The sequence below is a fragment of the Petromyzon marinus genome, unplaced genomic scaffold, assembly GCF_048934315.1.
Source record: "Petromyzon marinus isolate PM22_M1 ecotype Great Lakes invasive population unplaced genomic scaffold, UKy_Petmar_22M1.pri1.0 PM_Scaffold_19, whole genome shotgun sequence".
In the NCBI taxonomy this organism is placed as follows: domain Eukaryota; kingdom Metazoa; phylum Chordata; class Hyperoartia; order Petromyzontiformes; family Petromyzontidae; genus Petromyzon; species Petromyzon marinus.
In genome coordinates, this window is record NW_027423157.1 from 868,874 (window position 1) to 890,319 (window position 21,446).

At 46.1% G+C, this 21,446-nt stretch overlaps 2 protein-coding genes across 2 annotated transcripts; both read left to right on the top strand.

Moving 5' to 3' along the window:
- The first annotated feature begins 1,919 nt into the window (after positions 1-1,919).
- Positions 1,920-10,237, top strand: LOC142922862 (exosome complex exonuclease RRP44-like). The gene is made up of 7 exons (XM_076063804.1): positions 1,920-1,932; positions 3,633-3,703; positions 4,354-4,518; positions 6,535-6,693; positions 8,299-8,409; positions 8,761-8,898; positions 10,049-10,237. Exons 1-7 carry the CDS (start codon positions 1,920-1,922, stop codon positions 10,235-10,237), a joined length of 846 nt encoding a protein of 281 aa, XP_075919919.1.
- Positions 10,238-13,868: 3,631 nt separating this feature from the next.
- LOC142922870 (exosome complex exonuclease RRP44-like) lies at positions 13,869-16,871 on the top strand. The gene is made up of 4 exons (XM_076063812.1): positions 13,869-13,929; positions 14,579-14,663; positions 15,505-15,632; positions 16,702-16,871. The coding sequence occupies exons 1-4, from the start codon at positions 13,874-13,876 to the stop codon at positions 16,790-16,792; spliced, it is 360 nt and encodes a 119-aa protein (XP_075919927.1). The 5' UTR covers positions 13,869-13,873; the 3' UTR covers positions 16,793-16,871.
- Positions 16,872-21,446: the final 4,575 nt, after the last annotated feature.

Genomic DNA, 21,446 nt, shown 5'->3' on the forward strand with positions numbered 1-21,446 from the left:
GCCGATGTGAGCTCGCCTGTGATGAATCACACGTATAATTGTGCACTCTTATTTTCTCTGGGTAGCCAGGATAATTTATTATTTAAGTGAATGCAATGGTGATCAGGGGATTGGACCCAGAGCCCCACGTACACAGTAGAGTACATGGGAACGCCCACAATACAGATTTGAGCTGACCTCCGGATTGAGAAATTGACTGGCGGTGTTGTGACGTAGAGGGTGTTTCTGATCGCTATTGCCACCGTCCTGTCCCGATGGTAGGAGAGAGGACAGGGTGGACCGGCTGCATGAGCTTACTCTCCGGCACTGCACAGCAGCAACATCGCCTCCCTACTCCTGCAAAAAACTCGGAAGGACCCTCCTGAAAATCAAGGTCTTCGGAATCAGTGAGGCCTGTCCTTGGGAGGACAGGGATTGTCTTGGTCGTCACAAGCAAACATTTATTTCTCCACATTAATTTGTATCCCCGGGTTACCATCAGGGCTAGGCGCTGCAAGCTTAGCTTCTGAGATCTGATGAGACTGGTAGCCGTTTTTCAAAAGGTAATTTCGGCATCTGGAGCCCAAGCACGCAACAACTTTATGCAATTAAAAATAATAGTGTAAGCTAAGATTAAAATCGTCTGTTGTGTATTTTGAACGTCTTTTGCACCCTACGTAGGTGTCGTAGCCTGGCTCCTGCCCCCCCGGCCTGTGGGTCCTGGTGCAGTTGCACTGCCTGCACACTCGATAGCTACGCCACCACAACCACAGTATATACGTTAATTGTGACTACTTTAATAATAGGGTTTTTCCCTTTTTTTCTGGCAAAAAAACTGAAACCTTTTACAAGGAATCATGTGTGCATTAACCACAATACTTGTGGTCAAAATCCAAACAAAAAACACACTATGATAATATATGCATTGTCCTTGAGACTGATTGGTCCACACCAGGGACGGCTTTCTTTTGAGCCTCGACCCAAATTGGTGCTAGACCAGAGGACGCCAAAAGGCATACGCATATATTGCAAATATTATCAGTGTGTTATTGTTTGCATTTTCACCACAAGTATTGTGGTTAATGCACACATGATTCCTTGTAAAAGGTTTCAGTTTTGTCAGAAAAAAGGGGAAAAACCCTATTATATTTTGGTACTGGCAAAGGAGGTCTAATGATGGTTGTGACTACTTTGTTAACAAAATGGTCTATTTCCACCTCCAAAATGTAACGTTAAATAACAATTAGGTACATTGGCCCTTTGTTGGAAAAAAAACCCAGTCCAGAAATTGCCCTGCTTGAAAATATGTTACTGAAAAACATTGGTTTCAGAAGATTCATGGGCTCATAGTCCTACATTTTAAATTGTTTATTCGTGGTATTAAAACTCTTGTACAGTAAAACCTTGGATTGCGAGCATAATTCGTTCCGGAAACGTGTTTGTAATCCAAACCACTTGAGCTGACCTCCGGATTGAGAAATTGACTGACGGTGTCGTGACGTAGAGGGTGTTTCTGATCGCTATTGCGACCGTCCTGTCTCGATGGTAGGAGAGAGGACAGGGTGGACCGACTACATGAGCTTACTCTCCGGCACTGCACAGCAGCAACATTGCCTCCCTACTCCTGCAAAAAACTCGGAAGGACCCTCCTGAAAATAAAAGTCTTCGGAATCAGTGAGGCCTGTCCTTGGGAGGACAAGGGTTGTCTTGGTCGTCACAAGCAAACATTTGTTTCTCCACATTAATTTGTATCCCCGGGTTACCATCAGGGCTGGGCGCTGCAAGCTTAGCTTCTGAGATCTGATGAGACTGGCCGTTTTTCAAAAGGTATTTCGGCATCTGGAGCCCAAGCACGCAACAACTTTATGCAATTAAAAATAATAGTGTAAGCTAAGACTAAAATCGTCTGTTGTGAGCATGTTCTGTACTTAGGGCCCCGAATGTTTGTGGCAAGTGAAAGTTTGTCTCATCAAAATATAAGATTTCTCACAGTAGCACGCCGTATGACCACACGTCGCTCTGCACCTTGTAGAGCCCATGGAACATTCTTTCTGGAGACATCCACTTTACAGGCAGAGGCACCTAACGGACATGACGGCATTGCCACAAGTACAACAACAATACGTTCAGTAAATTCAGTTCAGGGCAATGCTTCGTGATTCGTCATACGTTTTTTGCGTGAGGCCACATATTCACTTGGCCAAATTAGCGTCATCTAGCCCTCCACTATCCTGAAGGGTTGAATGTGTAATGACATCACGGGATGTAACAGTGTAGTGCCGGGCCTAGAGAGGCACGGCGTGCGGTGTATTGACATCGCGGATACCACTATGGTGCGGGTGTAGTACCGGCCCTAGAGGGACTCGGTCAGCGCTGATTGATCAGCTGGATGGCATCACGCTTGGCGTGCAGTGCCAGCCCGACAGGATAGGGTGTGGGAATGCCGGCCGTATGAAAGGGGTTACTAAAGGCCATGGCACTCTGGTTGACCCGAGAGGACACGTGACCGGTTAAGTCTACAAAGGGGCCCCAAGTGGGGGCTAGGGGTGGTCACGTGGTCGGGGTCCAGATCCTGCTGCTCGAGTTTTCTAGAAGGTGGTCGTGGCCAAGGGCGGAGCCAGCCACGCCACAGAGAATATAAGCCGGGTCCCCCAGAGGGACTGGCATTGTTCATCTTGAAGAAACCTTTGTCTGCGTCTACGTTCTACCGAGTCTCCAACACGTGAACCTGGACCCGAGCTGTGGTCCCGGTCTGTCGTAGCTAGTCATGTTGTAATTAGTGTAGTTAGCCTGGTGGTCACCACCACAGGTTATTCTGGGCCAGAGTTACCCCGTGTACCACATGGTGGGGGGGAGGAGGAAGGCGATTTGTGAAATTGCCCCATATTTTAAACTGTCGGCAGAGCAGAGAGATTGAATCCAATTACCGACCTCTAGATTGCAAGTCTAGGGTGGGGGGGCCATTGCACCACCGTGTGTGGCAGCACCCCCCACTCTTTTTTTTCTTAGGGGCTGTGCAAAATAAAATAAAAACATTGAGTACAATTAAAGTGATGGGCCTTCTATCCCGATGATGGTGATGACATTGGCGATACTGATAATGATGCTGATGATGCTAAGTAAGGTTAGGACTCACATTGCCCTTCACCACGTAGTTGGGGTCAGTGTGGACGTCCCGTTCCAGCACAAAGTCGCAAATTTTGGTGATGTGTCGATGCGTTACCAGCAATTTCCTCGCAGCCAGGTCCCCTGTTGTATCTGTGTTAGTTCCCGCCTACTTGGGTGTCTTTATATACATCTGGGGTTATGTGTTTCCTCCCTCTCGTAAATTTAGCTCTTCTGTACCTGATGATGGCTGCTTGTGTTGCAACCGAAACGTCGTACGCTATTATGTTATTTTATTATTTCTTATTTATACGTGACTTTACCGAAAAAAACCAAAGAGTAATTCCTGCAGTCACGAAAGCTTTGAATCAAGTCTGTAGTGCCTCTTGTTAAACAGTGCTTCAGTTAAACAGGAAAATTAATAAATCCAGCAGCCATGACTTGAAAAGTAACAAAATTACATTTTGGGTGGCACTCTAAATCGTCCGGTAAATCGTGTCACCAATTATAATGTCTGCGTTTATCTGCGCGTGTCTGTGTACCCCCAGTGGAGGAATACGTGCGCAGCTTGCTGGACAACCCTGAGTTGATTGACCGTCTGGCACTGGCCTCGGAGCGGGTGAGACTCCGTATGCGTGCATCAGCTCTGCCCCCCCCCTCATATTTATGGTGCGGGCCTGTACCCTTGTCCGACCCCTCACTTCCGTGTTGCATCCAGCTGCCTCACTGAAGAAAGGGACACTTGCCTTGCGCTGAGTACGACGTTTCGCTGGTTGTAATCGCCAGGGAAACGATATACTCGACTTGTAAGTGTTGTGGGTTTACTCTCCAATACACTGGCGTGCTGCAGTAGTAACTAATTGACACGTTTTGTTTTACGTAACAAACCTTACTAATTGGCTGTACCGGGTTAACTACACACATTTACGCGCTCTTACCCAAAAAACCTTTATTATGGATAATATTGGTCGCAAAAGAATACGTGTTAAACAGCTCCCTTTTAGAACGTCTCATCCTCACCAGCAATGGTCAATCAATCAAATAAATCCTAGATTTATAACGTGGAATATTTAGCAAAAAGCAGAGACGGAAGGGTGAAACTCTAGAGGTAGCTCTATGATATCCGCTTTTGTGGAACGTTCTCTAACACGGATGGCCGTACTGCTCTGAGATAAATCAGACTGGATCCTTCGTCTCGTTACGTGATGGCGGTTGCAAAATTGTTGTTGACGCGTGCATGTGCCGTGCGTGTGCTGTGTACGTGTGCAGGATGTGGTGGAGTCCCGGGTAATCTTCCCCGAACATCTCCTGCTGTCCCAGCTGCAGCAAGGTGTGCGCTCCGGCCGGTTTGTCCAGGGAACCTTCCTTGCGAGTCGTGAGAATTACCTGGAGGGGACTCTGAGTGTGCGAGGGGACGGTGACAGTGATAAAGAGGTACACGTTTCACAAGCCTGCGTCTGGAAGGAACAATGCTGTTCGATCGTATCTGTGTGAGTTTTTAAAACAAATTTATAATGAAGCAGTGGCATAGCGTTCTTGGCATGAGCAGTAGCTCTTAACCTTTACTGCAAGGCTGCAGTAAAGGTTAAGAGCTACTGGGCTAAAATATTTGTATTTTGAACCTCTTTTGCACCCTACGTAGGTGTCGTAGCCTGGCTCCTGCCCCCCCGGCCTGTGGGTCCTGGTGCAGTTGCACTGCCTGCACACTCGATAGCTACGCCACCACAACCACAGTAGATACGTTAATTGTGACTACTTTAATAATAGGGTTTTTCCCTTTTTTTCTGGCAACAAAACTGAAACCTTTTACAAGGAATCATGTGTGCATTAACCACAATACTTGTGGTCAAAATGCAAACAAAAAACACACTATGATAATATATGCATTGTCCTTGAGACTGATTGGTCCACACCAGGGACGGCTTTCTTTTGAGCCTCGACCCAATTGGTGCGAGACCAGAGGACGCCAAAAGGCGTACGCATATATTGCAAATATTATCAGTGTGTTTTTGTTTGCATTTTCACCACAAGTATTGTGGTTAATGCACACATAATTCCTTATTCTTAGTTTTTTCGGTAAAGTCACGTTGAAGAGAAACAACAAAATAATAAAATATATATAAAACAATAAAAATTCTCACGACGTTTCGACCATAACTCAAACGGTCGTCTTCAGGTGTGTTGGTTCGCATAAATGTATTTTTAAACGGCGCATTTATTTATTTATAAAAAACGTTAGCGCCACGCGCAACGATTTGGCAGTTTATTTAGGACTAGTCCATCTATATTCCTCTTTTCAGAATATAGATTCAGTAGGCTCACATGCCATTGACTTTTCCAAGACAGAGGTTCTTTGTAAGCCATCTGGCTTCCATGAGAGATTCGTTCATGAGGCTATCCACATATACAAACACAGAGACAATTTCAACCGAGAAGATGGATTCTATCTTAGCAATCATTGGAAAGATTTGATAAACCATTTCAGGTCTTAATTGATTGTTCACGCTTACAGTGGCTTTCAGACAGCATACATTATAAAAAATTTCGTCTCCCCCCTCCTCTTTTCAGAATATAGATGGACTAGTCCTAAATAAACTGCTAAATCGTTGCGCGTGGCGCTAACGTTTTTTATAAATAAATAAATGCGCCGTTTAAAAATACATTTATGCGAACCAACACACCTGAAGACGACCGTTTGAGTTATGGTCGAAACGTCGTGATAATTTTTTATTGTTTTATATATATTTTATTATTTTGTTGTTTCTCTTCGACGTGACTTTACCGAAAAAACTAAGAATATGAATTACTGCAGTCACGAAAGCTTTAAATCAAAACATAATTCCTTGTAAAAGGTTTCAGTTTTGTTGCCAGAAAAAAGGGGAAAAACCCTATTATATTTTGGTACTGGCAAAGGAGGTCTAATGATGGTTGTGACTACTTTGTTAACAAAATGGTCTATTTCCACCTCCAAAATGTAACGTTAAATAACAATTAGGTACATTGGCCCTTTGTTGGAAAAAAAACCCAGTCCAGAAATTGCCCTGCTTGAACGTATGTTACTGAAAAACATTGGTTTCAGAAGATTCATGGGCTCATAGTCCTACATTTTAAATTGTTTATTCGTGGTATTAAAACTCTTGTACAGTAAAACCTTGGATTGCGAGCATAATTCGTTCCGGAAACGTGTTTGTAATCCAAAGCACTCGTATATCAAAGCACTCGTATATCAGTTGTGATCACGTGACGCTCGGCAGTACAAAGCTGCTCGTATTGCAAGACCCTCGCTCGTTTATAAAATTAATATTCATTAAAAATTTTGCTCGTCTTGTAAAACACTCGCAGACCAAGTTACTCGCAATCCAAGGTTTTACTGTATATGCTGCTCTCTAACAGCACTTGGCCCAGCGGTCTGTTAAGGCTATATGGGGGATCTTTTTTGTCTGCGTGCAGGTGTTGATCCAGGGGCTGCAGCATTTAAACCGCGCGATGCACGACGACATCGTGTGCGTGGAGATGTTCCCCGAGGAGCGCTGGGTTGCCCCCTCCTCGCTGGTCCTGCACGATGAGGGCGTCGCAGGGGACGTTGCAGAAGAGAATGAGGAGGATGTGGTGAGTGGAGCGTCAACACTGCCGAACCAAAATCAAACCCAGACACCTGCAGTGTGCGTGTCTCTCTCCCCGTGGTCGCATGGATTTTTCTCCAGGTCCTCCGGCTTTTCCCTCCACAGTTACAATCTGACATGCACTTAGAGTATTTGGCTGCTATCCATTTCAAATGTGATAAGATACTTCATTGAACGATCATTTGTGGCCAGGTCACTTAAAAAGAGCTATATAGCTCTCAGGGTCCTTACCTGGTGAAGTTATTTAGTTTATTGTTTTTAAATAGTTTTAATATAGTTTAAACAAAGAATAACAACAAAGACTCAACCACTTCAAGAGAGACCTTAAACATAATGAACACCGTGTGACCAGACAACAATCGACATTAGAGATGCTGTTAGCTTGATTTTGCGTTTATTAAATGACTTTACATTACATTACTTCAAAATCAAGTCAGGAGTGCTAATCATTTCGTACTATTTTTGTATGTACGTAGGGGTTATTTGACCATACTTCGGTGCGGGTTGGTGAAGGGGGGGGGGCATAGATCAGGAGCATAGAAGGACAGGACAACAGTTCATTTTGCTGTACTGCGCTCTGCTGCCAGCCATTTTGGCGCAGAGCCTATACCACCTGTTATGCATATCCAAGCTCAACACAGCGTCGCTTCCACGGTCTGAGCTGGGTCACAGGGTGGCCTCTATATTGAAAACTAATTTCTTTAGAACTGCTTTTTTGTATTTAGGTTGTTGTCCTTTCCGCGCACCTCCGATTAGCATGGTTGGCTGTGTACGGTGCGAAATAAGTTCTACATGCATACATACCACAGTGACAAAATGCAAAACATAATAAAGTACAGCAATGAAGTTAATTGAAATTGGCACGAAAACAACCGTGGTTTATGAAAAGTCGACAATATTGCACAAACATAAACAAGTGTTAGATATTAAATCGCATGTAGTGCAAGTTGGCTTGGGAAGATTATTTATAGACTGATCATTGCACAGTTATACTTATAAAAACGTTACGTAAACATTAAACACATATAGGGTGACTGATGTGCTAAGCAGGTAAGAGAAAATGTCAATCAGTGAAATCATAAAGAATCGAGAGATTAAGCATCAAATTGTGAATTAGATGGGAGGGTAACCTTTGCTGTAGATAATATTGGTCGCAAAAGCCTACGCGTTTTTTTTTAAACGTGTGGTATCTGATTGGCGTGTTCCGGTTGATTCTATCAATCGCCAGAACTGTTTTAACTTATCAATATTTACGGAGGATTCCTCACTGTGATCTTTTGTCATTTTAACAAAGCGTCAGTCTCATTATTGACATTGATGAGACACAGCATGAAACCACATCTGCAGGTTAAGCGCTATTGTTTTGGATTGCTCCTTCCCCTTCAAGCCAAATTGTATTGTGTTACGCAGTGAGCTGGTAAAAAAAAATAGTTATTTCATTATTTCAGTGTGTGAGAGAGACGCTACTGTGGTGAGTGCTCATTTGAGTTTGCGTTGTCATCTCCCGGTGCTATCCCAGCTGATGCTGCTGCTGTCGTCGCTCTTGCTTAGATTACGCAACACGATGTTTGTCCTTTGTTTTGGTCTCCAGCTGAAAGCCGAAAGTGGGAAGATGCGTCGGCCCACTGGCAAAGTGGTCGGCATCATCAAGCGGAACTCGAGGCCGCTGTGCGGCATGCTCATGCCCAGCCCAATCAAGGAGGTGGGCTGATCTGCATGTGTGTGTGTACGTGTGGGGAGCGGTGATGTAGCGGTTAGCGCGCTGCGCTACTAATCCTGGGACCCGAGTTGGATTATATTTATCGCTCATAACCAATAAACAGCGGCAAATGTCTGAACCTGTCTTGGGCCCTTCCCTAGGTTGACTCGTCCATAAATGAGTATCTGATGTGGCATGTAAACATCAGCGCTGTGGAGACAAAGACGGTCGGGCATGGTGCTGGCCGTACCCACCCCGTCATTTGCCGTACCAGCTTGAATAGGTGTGTGCTGACGGCACTCGCCCAAACAGTTTGTTGAATGCCTTACTGGGGGCTCTTTGTGCGTGTTGCAGGCCACCCGCCACCTGTTCACACCCGCGGACCGCCGCATGCCACGAGTGCGGGTGGAGACAAGACAAGCAGCGTCCCTGCAGGCCCACCGCATCGTGGTGGCCATCGATGGCTGGCTGCGACACTCCCGCTACCCGAACGTACGACTGCACCGTGACGCCCCGCACGCCGTGACACCTCACCCGTCCGTCCCGTGGTCGGCATCGTCGGGCTCATCCGTCTGGCACTTGACGCGCGGCCACGCGGCTCTGTATGCAATACAGCCGTCGAACCCAAAACACGAACGGTGACACGGTGAATTGGAAGTCAGGGTGGATGAGCTGGCACCACTGTGATTTATTTGTTTGAAAGCATGGCAAACTCACCTGTGATTCAACCTAGGTTATTAAGGTGTTGTAAGTTGATAGTCTCAGCCCAGTCACCAATAACTGCACCAAAAACGATATTAAATTTGGTCGTGCACTTCGATTGTTTAATTTCCATCTCTGAGAAAACTACTGCGTTTGACTGCCATGTGATGAACATTACTTTGATTGGCAGAGTGGTTGGAAAAGCACTGCCCCCCTACAATTTAGACCGCATTTCACTTCATTGGATCTTAGAAGTAGCTCTGTTATGTCTGCTCCTGTGGGTCGTCCTTGACCACGAAGGGTGGTATAGATTGCTTGTCTTGTGTGATACCATTAACACAATGAGAAAAAAAATTGGTGAAAAGCTAAATATATTGTTAAGATGTATTATTTGGGTTGTATCTTTGTTTAAACAGATGCCGGTTAATATTCTACATCATGAACGTTAGGTACAACGTTGGCATTGTGGTTGTGCTTTTCATACCTATTTGCCACTGCACAACCGAGCGGCACCATGGCTGGCACGGTTTAGTAGGCTGCAGGTTGTTTATCCACTGCAAAAGCGGATCCATGCCATGAACGGTCAATGCTTTGAACAAGTCTAGGCACGTGCAGATGACGCTGTGGTGCCACGTGCACGTGGTGCACCGACTGCCGTCACACAATTAACGTGTCGCTAGCCCCGCCCCTGGCCCTGCTCGGCCCCCGGATAGATTTGGATGCCTTGTGGGGCCAGCATACTACGGTTTGGTTCCGGTTCGACACGGCAAAAAGCCAGTGGGTGACCACAGACACCTCGAGAGCTCTGCGCCGTCTGGGTTCCAATGTACCGGTGGAACAGGGATACCGGTGACGATTGGCCACGTATGTGCATATGCAAGTTGAACTTCTTCCGTACCATACGTAGACAACCGTGCTAATCGTCGGTGTGCTTGTGCAGGGCCATTTTGTGCGCTCTCTGGGCGAATGTGGGGATAAGGAGATGGAGACAGAGGTGCTGCTGCTGGAGCACGACGTGCCACACCAGCCCTTCAGCCAGGCCGTACTTGCATGCCTGCCCCCTCCCACGTTCAGCATCACAGCAGAGGTACGCATGAGACGTGTGACGATATGTCAATTCATCGATTGAGTTCAGTTCTTACGCCTGCGGTGTGTTGGTGTGCTTGGTCGGGCATGTGAGAATCCTTTACTTCAATGTTCTTTATTACAAGGCCCAGGGGCCCCTGGTGGCCTTTGATGTGGCCCATGACGTGTGGCCCCCAACGTATAGGCCCCCGACAATAGACAAATGCGAAAACACCCCCCATCATCATCATCGTGCTGTCAAACCTCAATAGTTTCAAGATGTTTGGCCTGTGTAGAATACCTTCTAGAGGGCCTCTCTGGAGCTCTCCCTCCAGTCGAGGTCCTTCCGCTGCACTGGCATGAACGAGAAGCCACGGGGCTCTACACCTTTACTGCAGACCGTATATAGAAAAGCCGTCGACCTGAAATAAAGTCGATGGCTCGGACACATCATCGTAAGAAGAGAGGAAATTCACATCGGAGGAAGGAAGGCGACGGACTTATGGAAGCACCAGGGCGGAGACCCGAGAGGCAGGCCTCGAGAGATGCGGATCAAAGTGGTGAGCCAGGATGTGGAGGACTCTGCAGTGGCCGTGGTGATGGTCCAGTACAGAAATGAATGGAGCAAGGGGACTACAGAACTTTCTCCTATAACACTGTACTTGCGTTCCTGAAGAACACCGAATTGTGGAAAAACGACATAATAAATGATATAGGGTAAAGCACAGTCCGCGATAACACGTGAGATGCGTACGCAGGCTTAACAAAGACTTCGGGTACGTGAGTAGCATCTAGAAGCATCCAGAAGCATCCCGCCTTGTGTGATGCTACACCGAGGCAACCGTACAACCGCTTATTCTGCCTCACACAACGCAGTTCTGTTCACTCGATCGCCTTTTATCCAATTCGCATCCATGTTATGAAAAAAATGTGTTCCCTAATGCATTCATCACATTATATCTAATTCACGATATGAAAACACGCAGAGTTATAGGAGAACGGACTGTACTTTCAAAATATTCAGTCGCCTATTGAGAAGATAGAACGCCATTAGAATGAAGTTGGTTTACCCATGTATGGCTCACCCTGTGTTTTGTTTGTTGTACGGCAGCGTTTTGTTGAACCTGGTGCTGTGTGTGTCCCGTACAAGGACCAGGCTGGCAGGGAGGACCTCCGTGCGTTGTCCATCTGCAGTGTGGATCCTCCAGGCTGCACAGACATCGACGATGCCCTACACTGCAAACCGCTCGACAATGGGAACACCGAGGTATTCATTTGGTGGTGGTAATCGTGGTCACGGTCGCGGTAATTCGTGCCTATTCCTTTCATGGTTTTGTCAATGCTAGCGGAGGTGACAAGGGGAGTTTAGTGGCACAATGACAAGTGCACTACACATTCATCCTGTCAAGCTGGTTTATCCAGTCATGGCTAACACCGGTACAGAGTGATATCTAAAAAAACTGCCCAAGTTCTCCCCTTCACCACCTGCATTGACCATCGTAATAAAGCAATGTCAAATGACAATCGCGACCCATTACGGCATGGAGAAGCCCTCATCCTGCAGTGGATTGACAAAGGGGTGGACAATATTCCTGTTATTAAGTTTCCAAACATTGTTGCCTTAGTGCCCGTATTCTTGGTCTCTGCTCGGCTCAGGACTGACTTCAACATGGCTCGGTTCTGGCTTGATCTGCTCCGTTGCCTCCAAAGAAGCATGAGTGGCTCAGCTGTGCCTTGGCTCAGGCTCAGCTCACGGAAATTCTGAGCGTGGCTGGGAGCATGCAGAGATATACGAGGAGGCACAAGGGACACAGAGGCTCAGGGCTGGAAACATGCTTAGAGGCAGCTCGGGTTTTAAGCGTTGCTTTGATGTGGCTTATTGAAAATTAGAATCAGAATATTTATACTGGAGGAATCCGATGAGCTATAAAGCTATTTTTCACATGTCCAGTAGAGGCGGGTAAGAACATTACAACAACAAACAGTACAAAAACATCATAGTAGTGCAAAGTACGAGAAAGATAAACAAATAACCCAAACACAAACAAATACAACGAAACCATCCCCATCCTACCAGGCAAAGCCCACTGAGGTATTGATTTATTTTTGATTAGTGACCTGGCCACAAATGAATAGCTCAACAAAGTGGCCCATCATTTGGACATTTATAGCAGCCAAAATAATAGAAATAATCTCAATGCATGTTGCGCGAGAGCCAAGCCTGAGCCAAGCCATGGCTAAGACCCCACTGGCCTAAGTGTCCACGTCACTGGCCGAATGCCTGGTTCACAATGAATGCACCAGGTAGTAATGGGTGTGCATTTCATTTCACATTATTGTGCTTTGGTTGGAGTGGCTATGGTGGAGGTTATGCATGCATGTGGAGTGAGCGACTTCCAACAGACGTCTAGTAGAAGGCGTCTTATTTATTAAAAGCACACAGGGCGATACACTTCGTAACGCGGCTACACCTAGGCTGTACAAACACGCAGCCCATCTCCGTCCTGCATAGCTACGCTGGCTGATTAACGAGCGTAGCGGTGGAGACAGAGCTGCTCTTGCAGAAGAACCAGGCACGCAGTCGAAGACGAAGAGATGACGACGGTAGCGACACAACCAGGACCCAGACCCCACGCTAACAGCCCCGAAGTTCTGATTCGGTGCTCTTTATATGTGCCTGGAGTGGCCAAGCTCCATCTCTGGCCACGCCCCCTTTCTAGAACCTTCTAGGCCCTTCGGTATGGTTCCCGGAGCTTCTCGACTGACTCCGCCGTTGACCTTTACCCTAGATACGCCCCTTCATAATAAGGCATTATGTAATGCAGCTATAACCTTAATTACCCTTACAGGCCGGCAGGTATCACCCTGTCATTAAACATCCATGCATGTAAGGGTGGTGACGGTGTATTAATGTGTGTTCTAGGTTGGGGTACACATCGCCGATGTGAGCTACTTTATCCGGCCGGGGAATGCCTTGGTTGAGGAGGCATCTCTGCGTGGTACCACAGTTTACCTGTGTGAGAAGGTGAGATGTGGATTTCTTCTTGCCACAATATCAAGTGTTTTACGACCCGCCGATTTCATCTTTTCATTCTTAACTTTACGACATGATGTAAAATATTATGATGTAACGATCATCGCGGTACCAGTTTCCCCACAACTGTAATTGTATTTGACATTTTCACCACATTTTTTTGCGTGCTTTTCAGTACTTCCCGTATGAATAATGATAACTTAAAAATGAATTAGAATAAAAAAATGTGCAACAACAATGCTAAATATCTCTCATGATGTTTTAAACGAGTTGATTTTTGCGGATTTCTTATCATATGATGTACCGTGACATCATGAGCGGCAGGCTATCGGCGCAGTGGTAACACTCGTGCCTTGCAGCAAGGAGACGCTGGGTTTGATTACTCAACTCTTGTGCCTTTTTGCTTGCAGTTTTGTTTGTTCTCCCCCCTGTTAGTGAATGGGTTTCCTCTGGATTCATTATATTTCCTCTAAATAAAACCCATACAATCTTAAGTGGCATTCGCGAAAACATTTCCTTGCTGAACAGTTACCTGCAGGTAACTTAATCATGTGTGGGTTTGCTTGCAAAACACTCGTTGAGTTGGTGCATATGTATTTGCCAGATTGTGTTTATTGACAGAGAAGTTGTTGCTTTTATGTGTTTTTGCACCTGCAGAGGATTGATATGGTGCCAGAGTCATTGAGCTCAAACCTGTGTTCCTTGAGATCCAACGTCGACCGGTGAGATGCACCAACAACTGTGAACTCGCGAGTGCGCACATTGCAACCCATACTCAGCAGCTAACGTGCATTGTTGCCAGGTGCACATGTAATCCCATGATGCGTGGCACTGTTAAAGTGTCATTGTACAGATCCACACAAGCATGTGTACATACATAAGCAGCCAAACCAGGATGGCACAATGGTAACACGTGTCTCACAGCAAGAATGGCCTAGGATTGATGCCCGTCTCGGTTGCCTTTCCATGTATATTTTGTATGTTCTCCCCCTATTTAGCATGGGTTGACTCCAGGTTATCAGGTTTCCTCTCATCGCTAACATAAACGTGTTATTACTACTATGATCCTTAACCAAGAAAAGCCTCACTGAATCTCATAACTTCGGTAGGGTACTGCAAAGCTTTTGTAGTCGAACAATGGTTGCTACATATATATTCCAGTTGAGTAATTTGTAACAACCCAAACCGGTATTTGGGCAAACATCCCGCTGCTGAAAGAATGACTCGACTGCCAAAAACTTGGCAAGACCCTCCTGAAAAAGAGTCTCGAGACTTTGCGAGGCTTTTCTGAGTGAACACCCTGCACCACTCCAATGACGACTCCGCCACTGGACGGTGAATGGCGACGGTGCATGTGCTGTGCGCGTGCAGGCTGGCGTTCTCGTGCATATGGGAGATGACTCCAAAGGCTGAGATCGTGAGCACACGTTTTACCAAGAGCATCATCAATTCCAAGGTGATTTCCCCCCCTCCCCCACAGACGTTCAGTTTTTGTAAAACTCTCGTTTGCTTTCACGTGTATTGTATCGGTGCCTTGCTATGTTAGTGCAGTTGAGGTTTCCGGATGGCTGAGAGGTCAGAGCGTTGAGCTTGCACCTCTGGATTCACAAGTGTAGCGAGATGAACCGGGTTCACAAGTGGTAGTATGTATGTTGAACTTCTTTTGCACCGTACGTAGCCAATTGTGCTAATCGGAGGTGCGAGGTAGGACATGAAAGTAGTGAGTTGATGGTCTCTATCCAGTCAACAATCACTGCACAAAACGCAGGTTTTTTTTAGGTTAGATCGTGTAAATATGTAAATGTGTCATTAAACCCACCCCCACCCGACACAGCCAACTAATAAGGGTTGTCACGTAAACAGAACATGCCAATTCGTCACGAGTACACCACACCGCTGTGTTGTACCAGTGACGAATTGGCCACGTTCTGTTTATGTGACAACCCTTACCTGTCGGCTGTGTCGGGTGGTGGCGGGTTTAACGACACATTCATGTATTTACACAATCTAACCCAAAAAACCTGTATTATGGATGATATTGGTCACGAAAGCCTACGTGTTAAACTCACTGCACAAAATACCACCAAATTACATTGCACTAAATTTGGTTAAATTCCAGCTTTGAGAATTCAAAAAATATCAATTTTGCTGTCTTTGGGTGAGCGTAACCCTCAGTGGTCATCGGGAGCCACGTAGACATCTGTTGAGTTCTGGCTTGGGCTTGGATCAGGCGTGGGCATTGTGTAATTGCGAGGACCCCATGGTTCACCCGTGGTGTGTTCATCGTATCCCCGCAGGCGTCTCTGACATATGCAGAGGCTCAGCTAATGATGGACGACGCCGGGCGGAAGGACCGGGTCACCAGCAGCTTGCGTGGCCTCAACTCCCTGGCCAAGATCCTCAAGCAGAGGCGCATTCAAAACAGGTAACTCATTGTCCAGATCCTCATCCCCTCCACCGCCTCTGGAGCGCTGAGCAGTATTAATGGGTGCACCACATTTAGTCGATCGGCAGGTCGCCTGTGGCGCGGTAAAGTGTGGTTACTCCCGTGTCTTCTAAGACATCCGGCCAGCGTGGAAGAGTAGGCTAAAATACATTGAGAGGGACTGTAAAAGGGTGTATCTCTAGAGGGGCCCCCTCTTATGGGAGCCCCCTTCTTCCAGCAGTGGCTTGAGCAAGCAATTGCAAAGCTGCACCTGTAGCTTTTTTGACCCCGTGATGCATGAGGCTTGGGTGAATACCATGCACAAACAAGTGTTACAGGATTCATACTCTTTGTTTTTTTTCAGTAAAGTCACGTAGGTAAAACTATAAAATAAAATAACAACTAAATTAAATCACGACATTTCGGGCGCAACACAAGCGTCCTTCTTCAGGTGGGACAACCACAGCCAGAAACAATTGCTGAAGTGGGCAAAAAAGGGCTGTTGTAACAAGAGGCTATATAGGTAAGAGAGTGGGGGGGGAGCAAGGGGGGAGAGATAGAGAGGGGGGGTGTGGGGTAGGGGAAGTGGGGTGCTGCTAGAGGGAGTAAAGGGGCGAGCACGGCAAAATGCCGGGGGGGGGGGGAAGTGAGCAGGGCTGGGAGTGGGAGGCTGAAGAAGCTGGAGATGCGGAAATGAAGGCAACAATAAAGAAGTTAAGGTTTTACCTGGTTAATAACATCCTTCTAGATTGGAGTGTTACAGGCTGCTGCGGGGCTACATTGTGGGCAATAGAGGACAATGCAGTGACATAAATTGTTTTACTCTATTTAATGCTCCCATGTCTGTGCTCCCCCACCTTTGCCAACGCGTACTGACCACCACGGTTAAGTACGGTAAAACCACCCCACGACCCGCATGACATGGGGCGGCCCTCATCCAGCAGTGGATTGACTTAACGAGCTGTGCATGTTCAACTCAAATATCTGAGTTTGTGAAGTGTCTTATATTAAGATTCTGTGTTGTTTTGGCTGGACATGATAATCGCTCATGTCCCTTCTCCACCCGTAGGGCATTGACTCTGGCATCCCCTGAGGTCCGATTCCACATGGACAGCGAAACCCACGACCCGATCGACCTGCAGACCAAGGAACTCAAGTGAGTCTCGTCAACAAGACACCTCCCATGACTGCAATCCGACTTGTGCAGATCTCTCTATCAGAATCAAAATATATATTTCTACTGGAAGAATCCGATGAGCTATAAAGCTCTTTTTTCACAGATGTCCAGTTGGGGCAGGTCACAACTTTACAACAACAAACAATACAAGCACACGTTAGGATTGCAAAGTATTGGAAAGGTAAACAAATAACTTAAACAAATATACAAATACAACTAAACTATTTTTATCTTACCAAGTAAAACCCTGACCACAAATGATAGCTGAACAAAGTGGCTTATCACGTGGGAAATGTATTATCAGCAAAATAATCTAAGATAAAGATTCTTGACCCTTGTGGTTGATGTGTTGTGGTGGCGGAAACTGGTGCGTGTACACAGGGAGACCAACTCGATGGTGGAGGAGTTCATGTTGCTCGCCAACATCTCCGTGGCGGAGCACATCGTAGGCGAATTCCCCGAGTGTGCGCTGCTCCGACGCCATCCGGCGCCTCCGCCTTCCAACTACGACATCTTGGTGAAGGCGGCGAAATCAAAGGTAGAGTTAGAACCCCTTTTAATGACCACCCTTGTTAACTAATCGCTTAACAACGGGCCTCCATAGAGCTCAATGTGTAGGCTTAACCGACCATTTCCCTGTTAACGACGGGCTGTTGTAGGTACAGTAAATATGAATTAATGCCACGTAGAAGGAAAACAATAAAATAATAAAAATATAAAAAATGAAATTCTCACGACGTTTCGACTGCAACACAAGCAATCATCATCAGGTGTGAAAACCACAAGAAAATTTGAAAAAAGTGGCAGTTATTTTTTACGTTAGCACCACGGAGAGAGATTTGACAGTTTGTTCAGATGGACGAGTCCAACTATGTTCGGAAAAGAGGAGGGGGGAGACAAAAAATAATGGATCTGACAGCCACCTTAAGCGTGATCAATCAATTAAGACCCGAAATGGTTTATCAAATCTCTCTCCGTGGTGCTAACGTTAAAATAACCTCCGCTTTTTTCAAATTTTCTTGTTGTGGTTTTCACACCTGATGATGATTGCTTGTGTTGCAGTCGAAACGTCGTGAGAATTTTATTGTTTAATGTTTTTATTATTTTATTTTTTCCCTTCTACGTGAATTTACCGAAAGAACCAAGAATATGAATCCCTGCAGTCACGAAAGCTTTAAATCAAAATGAATTAATGCATTTATTAACAGTGTTTATTTTAATATGATGTGTTTATAATGTCAGTATCTTTATGTATTAATATCCATTGTTTAAATATTATAAAGTACGTTTTTTGGGTGAACAAGGGGAACTTTCGATGCTATCGGAACGAATTAAGCTTTTAACACGTATTTCCTATACTTGCTTAATGACTAAATCCTTTAATGCTCGGGTTCGTGGAACCAATTACCGTCTTTAAGAGGGGTTCTACTGTCTCTAGATTGCTGTTAACCTTCCTTCAATATCATCCTCCTCGCAAGGAATTCAGAGGTCGCCGGGTGGCTCAAATTTTTGTTTGAGGTCTTTTGGTTTAACCGGGTGAGAACTCAAGAGACCATAATAGTCTCATTTGCAAGGGTCACCTGGGTCACCCTATGACCCAGAGATTACAGCTGGGACCCTGGCTTCAAAATCCAGCAGCCGCATTGAACATACTGTGTTATCAAGTGTAGGGAGTTGAAGGACTCGGCTCGTTTCCCAGCTACTCCACAGAAATAAGCAACAAAAAACCATCACGATAAATGTAGTACTGTATTTAATTTTAGATAAATTCCAGCACTGAAATGTTTAAATATCAGGTCGACTTATCGTGATGAACATTGTGCTCAAAATGGGTGGGAATGTGCTACCCCCTACTGTGAAGCAGAGGTGTCTTGAAACGATGTCAGTATTGGCCTGAGCGAGCAATTGCAGGGCTGCACCTTTTACCTTTATCTTGAGATGTAGCCGTATAGTTTCCACTCGCCCTTAAAGGCAGAACAACTCAAAAGGTGTGACGAACCACAGACAACGCTGGAAGGCAGCCAGGCACTGTGCCAGATGTAGATTAATCCACTTGCTGTACTGCCTTCTCCTGGCAAGCCAGGTTATGGAAACCTGAATGCCCACAGGAAGTGCGCTGAATAACGTTTTCTTTCCAATACACCACAACCCTTGCTGCTTCCCCAGCACTGAACTACAACCCACGTGCGGGATAGTCACCTCACAAACGCCGGTGTGCCCGATTTTTTTGCGCAGAACATCGAGATCCAGGTGGACTCGGCTAAGGCGTTGGCCGAGTCCCTGGACCGGGCGGCGGTGCCGGGAGCGCCACCATACCTCAACACTCTGCTGCGCATCCTGGCCACGCGCTGCATGATGCGGGCCATCTACTTCTGCTCCGGCATGGAGCCCGACACCCACCACTACGGGCTCGCCACCGCCATCTACACCCACTTCACGTCGCCCATTCGACGGTGACGTGCTCTGGCGTCAGGCACACGCGTGAAATCGACCTTCGCGATTATTGAGGGGACTATGTTGTTGTCTTGGTGTGGTCTGGGACTGTGCTGCCTTTCCCAAGTTTCGGAATTTATTTATTAATTGATGTACTTATGCAATGTTAACTTGTCATTATGGCACACCTCCGATTAGTACGATTGGCTACGTACAGTACGAATGAAGTTCAACATACAACTTGTATATCTTTTTTCTATTATTTACTTTTAGTGATTTGTTTACCTTTCCTATTCTTAGCACTCCTATCATCTACCTACTGGACATCTGTCAAAAACAGCTTTTATCGCGAATCGGATTTGTCCAGGATTAAGATTCAGATTTTGACTTATTTTTCTAAAAGGTCCTATAAACGGGCAGTTTGGCCAATTCCTTAAATGGTTGTTTGGCTTGTGTTGGAGAAAAACTAGAGGATCCGGAGAACACCAACGCCTACAAGGAGGGTGACAGTGTTCCACGTGCAGAATCAAGAATCCATTGCCGTGTTGCAGCAGCGGCCAAAAGTGAATTGCAATTCTGCCATGGATTGCTAACGATTTTGTTGTGGATCTTAAATAAGAACACAGATATGAGCAGGCAGCAATTTGCGTGACATCTGATGACAAATAAAAAATCCTCAACAAAGAATTAAATTCATACTTTAACAAAGATAATTTCCACCAGCAGATGGTGCTAGAACGTCGTATGGCCAGAGTACAGTATTCTATCACAGCGTTAAATCCATCTGAGTCATTGTTTGCGTAGCTTTCTGGTGGATCGTGAAACCCGCTGAGATCCACCAGAATGAATCGCGGTGCTTGGTGGATTAATACCGCTGCTCCGTTGGCATCTCGTGGCCATACCGCAGCCTGTATCTACTGTAAATTTAATCTTCATATTAAATAGAGGCTACAACAAATGTGAATATTGTTGTTGTTGTCTCTCTGTACCGTTACAGATACTCGGATGTGATTGTGCACCGGCTGCTGGCCGTGTGCGTGGGCGCCGACCCCACGTACCCGGCGCTCACCGACAAGCAGAAGCAGCAGCAGCTCTGCAACAACCTCAACTACCGCCACAAGATGGCGCAGTACGCCCAACGCTCGTCTGTAGCTTTCCACACGCAGGTGGGAGGCGGAAGTGTGGGCCACGTGGAGCTTGCACGGCGTGTGCTTAGGCACCTGATAATGCGTCCATTCGTCTCTTGAAAACCATTTTTAAGGTCACGAAAGCAGGCATCGTATTGTGCGTGTAGTAAGAATCAATTGTTTTCTATTCGCACGCTTACGTGTGGTGGTGCCGTGGCTGTACTGGTTGGCTACCCTTGACATTGCTTTTCAGCATTCTTTTGTGTTTGCTGAAAAACCTAGTCACTTGGCACATTTGCCCATGATGTGACAACTTTATTTGATTGGCTCTGTCAGGTGATGGAGGATTATAGTCAATACAATTTACATTGTACCTTCACGATTGAACTCAAAATAATCCCCATGACATGATGCCAATAGCACAACTGGAATAAATTAGCGGGGGGATGCAGAAAAAATACCTTCAATTTTGTTAAATAATTGTGGGCTTGGTAAGTGATGCGCGTGTGTCTGCTCTTGGCCACGTAGCGGTGATTACTGGCTGCTGTTGTTGTGGTCTCAGTTGTTCTTCAAGAGCAAGGGAGTGGTGAGCGAAGAGGGCTTCGTGCTGTTTGTGCGCAAGAACGCCGTGGTGGTGCTCATTCCCAAGTACGGCTTGGAGGGGACGGTTTTCTTTGACTCCAAAGATCTCAAGCTCAACGTTACCTTCGACGAGGAGGTAGGGCATGTGTTCACTTAACCGGGAGGCATTGGCATTTCCCGAACGGCTGAATTCTGCATTTAAACCCAGGACTGGCTTAATGCACTGGGACCCAAGCCCCCTGACCATCTCTCTACGATTAGGTTTCTATCAGACACACAGACACTTGGTTTAAGGTGGAAGAACGCAGTGAGATACGAAGCTCCGTTTTTTTGCCATTTGGCAGTGTGGACTATTACAGAGGAAGTTACACCGGTGGATACATTAGAGCCGGATGGCTCACAGGGCTATACCAAAATAAACTGAAACTGAATTAAATTATGTAAATGCGTTTCAAATATAAAACGGTCACAATTAAATATGCTTTGGAAATAACT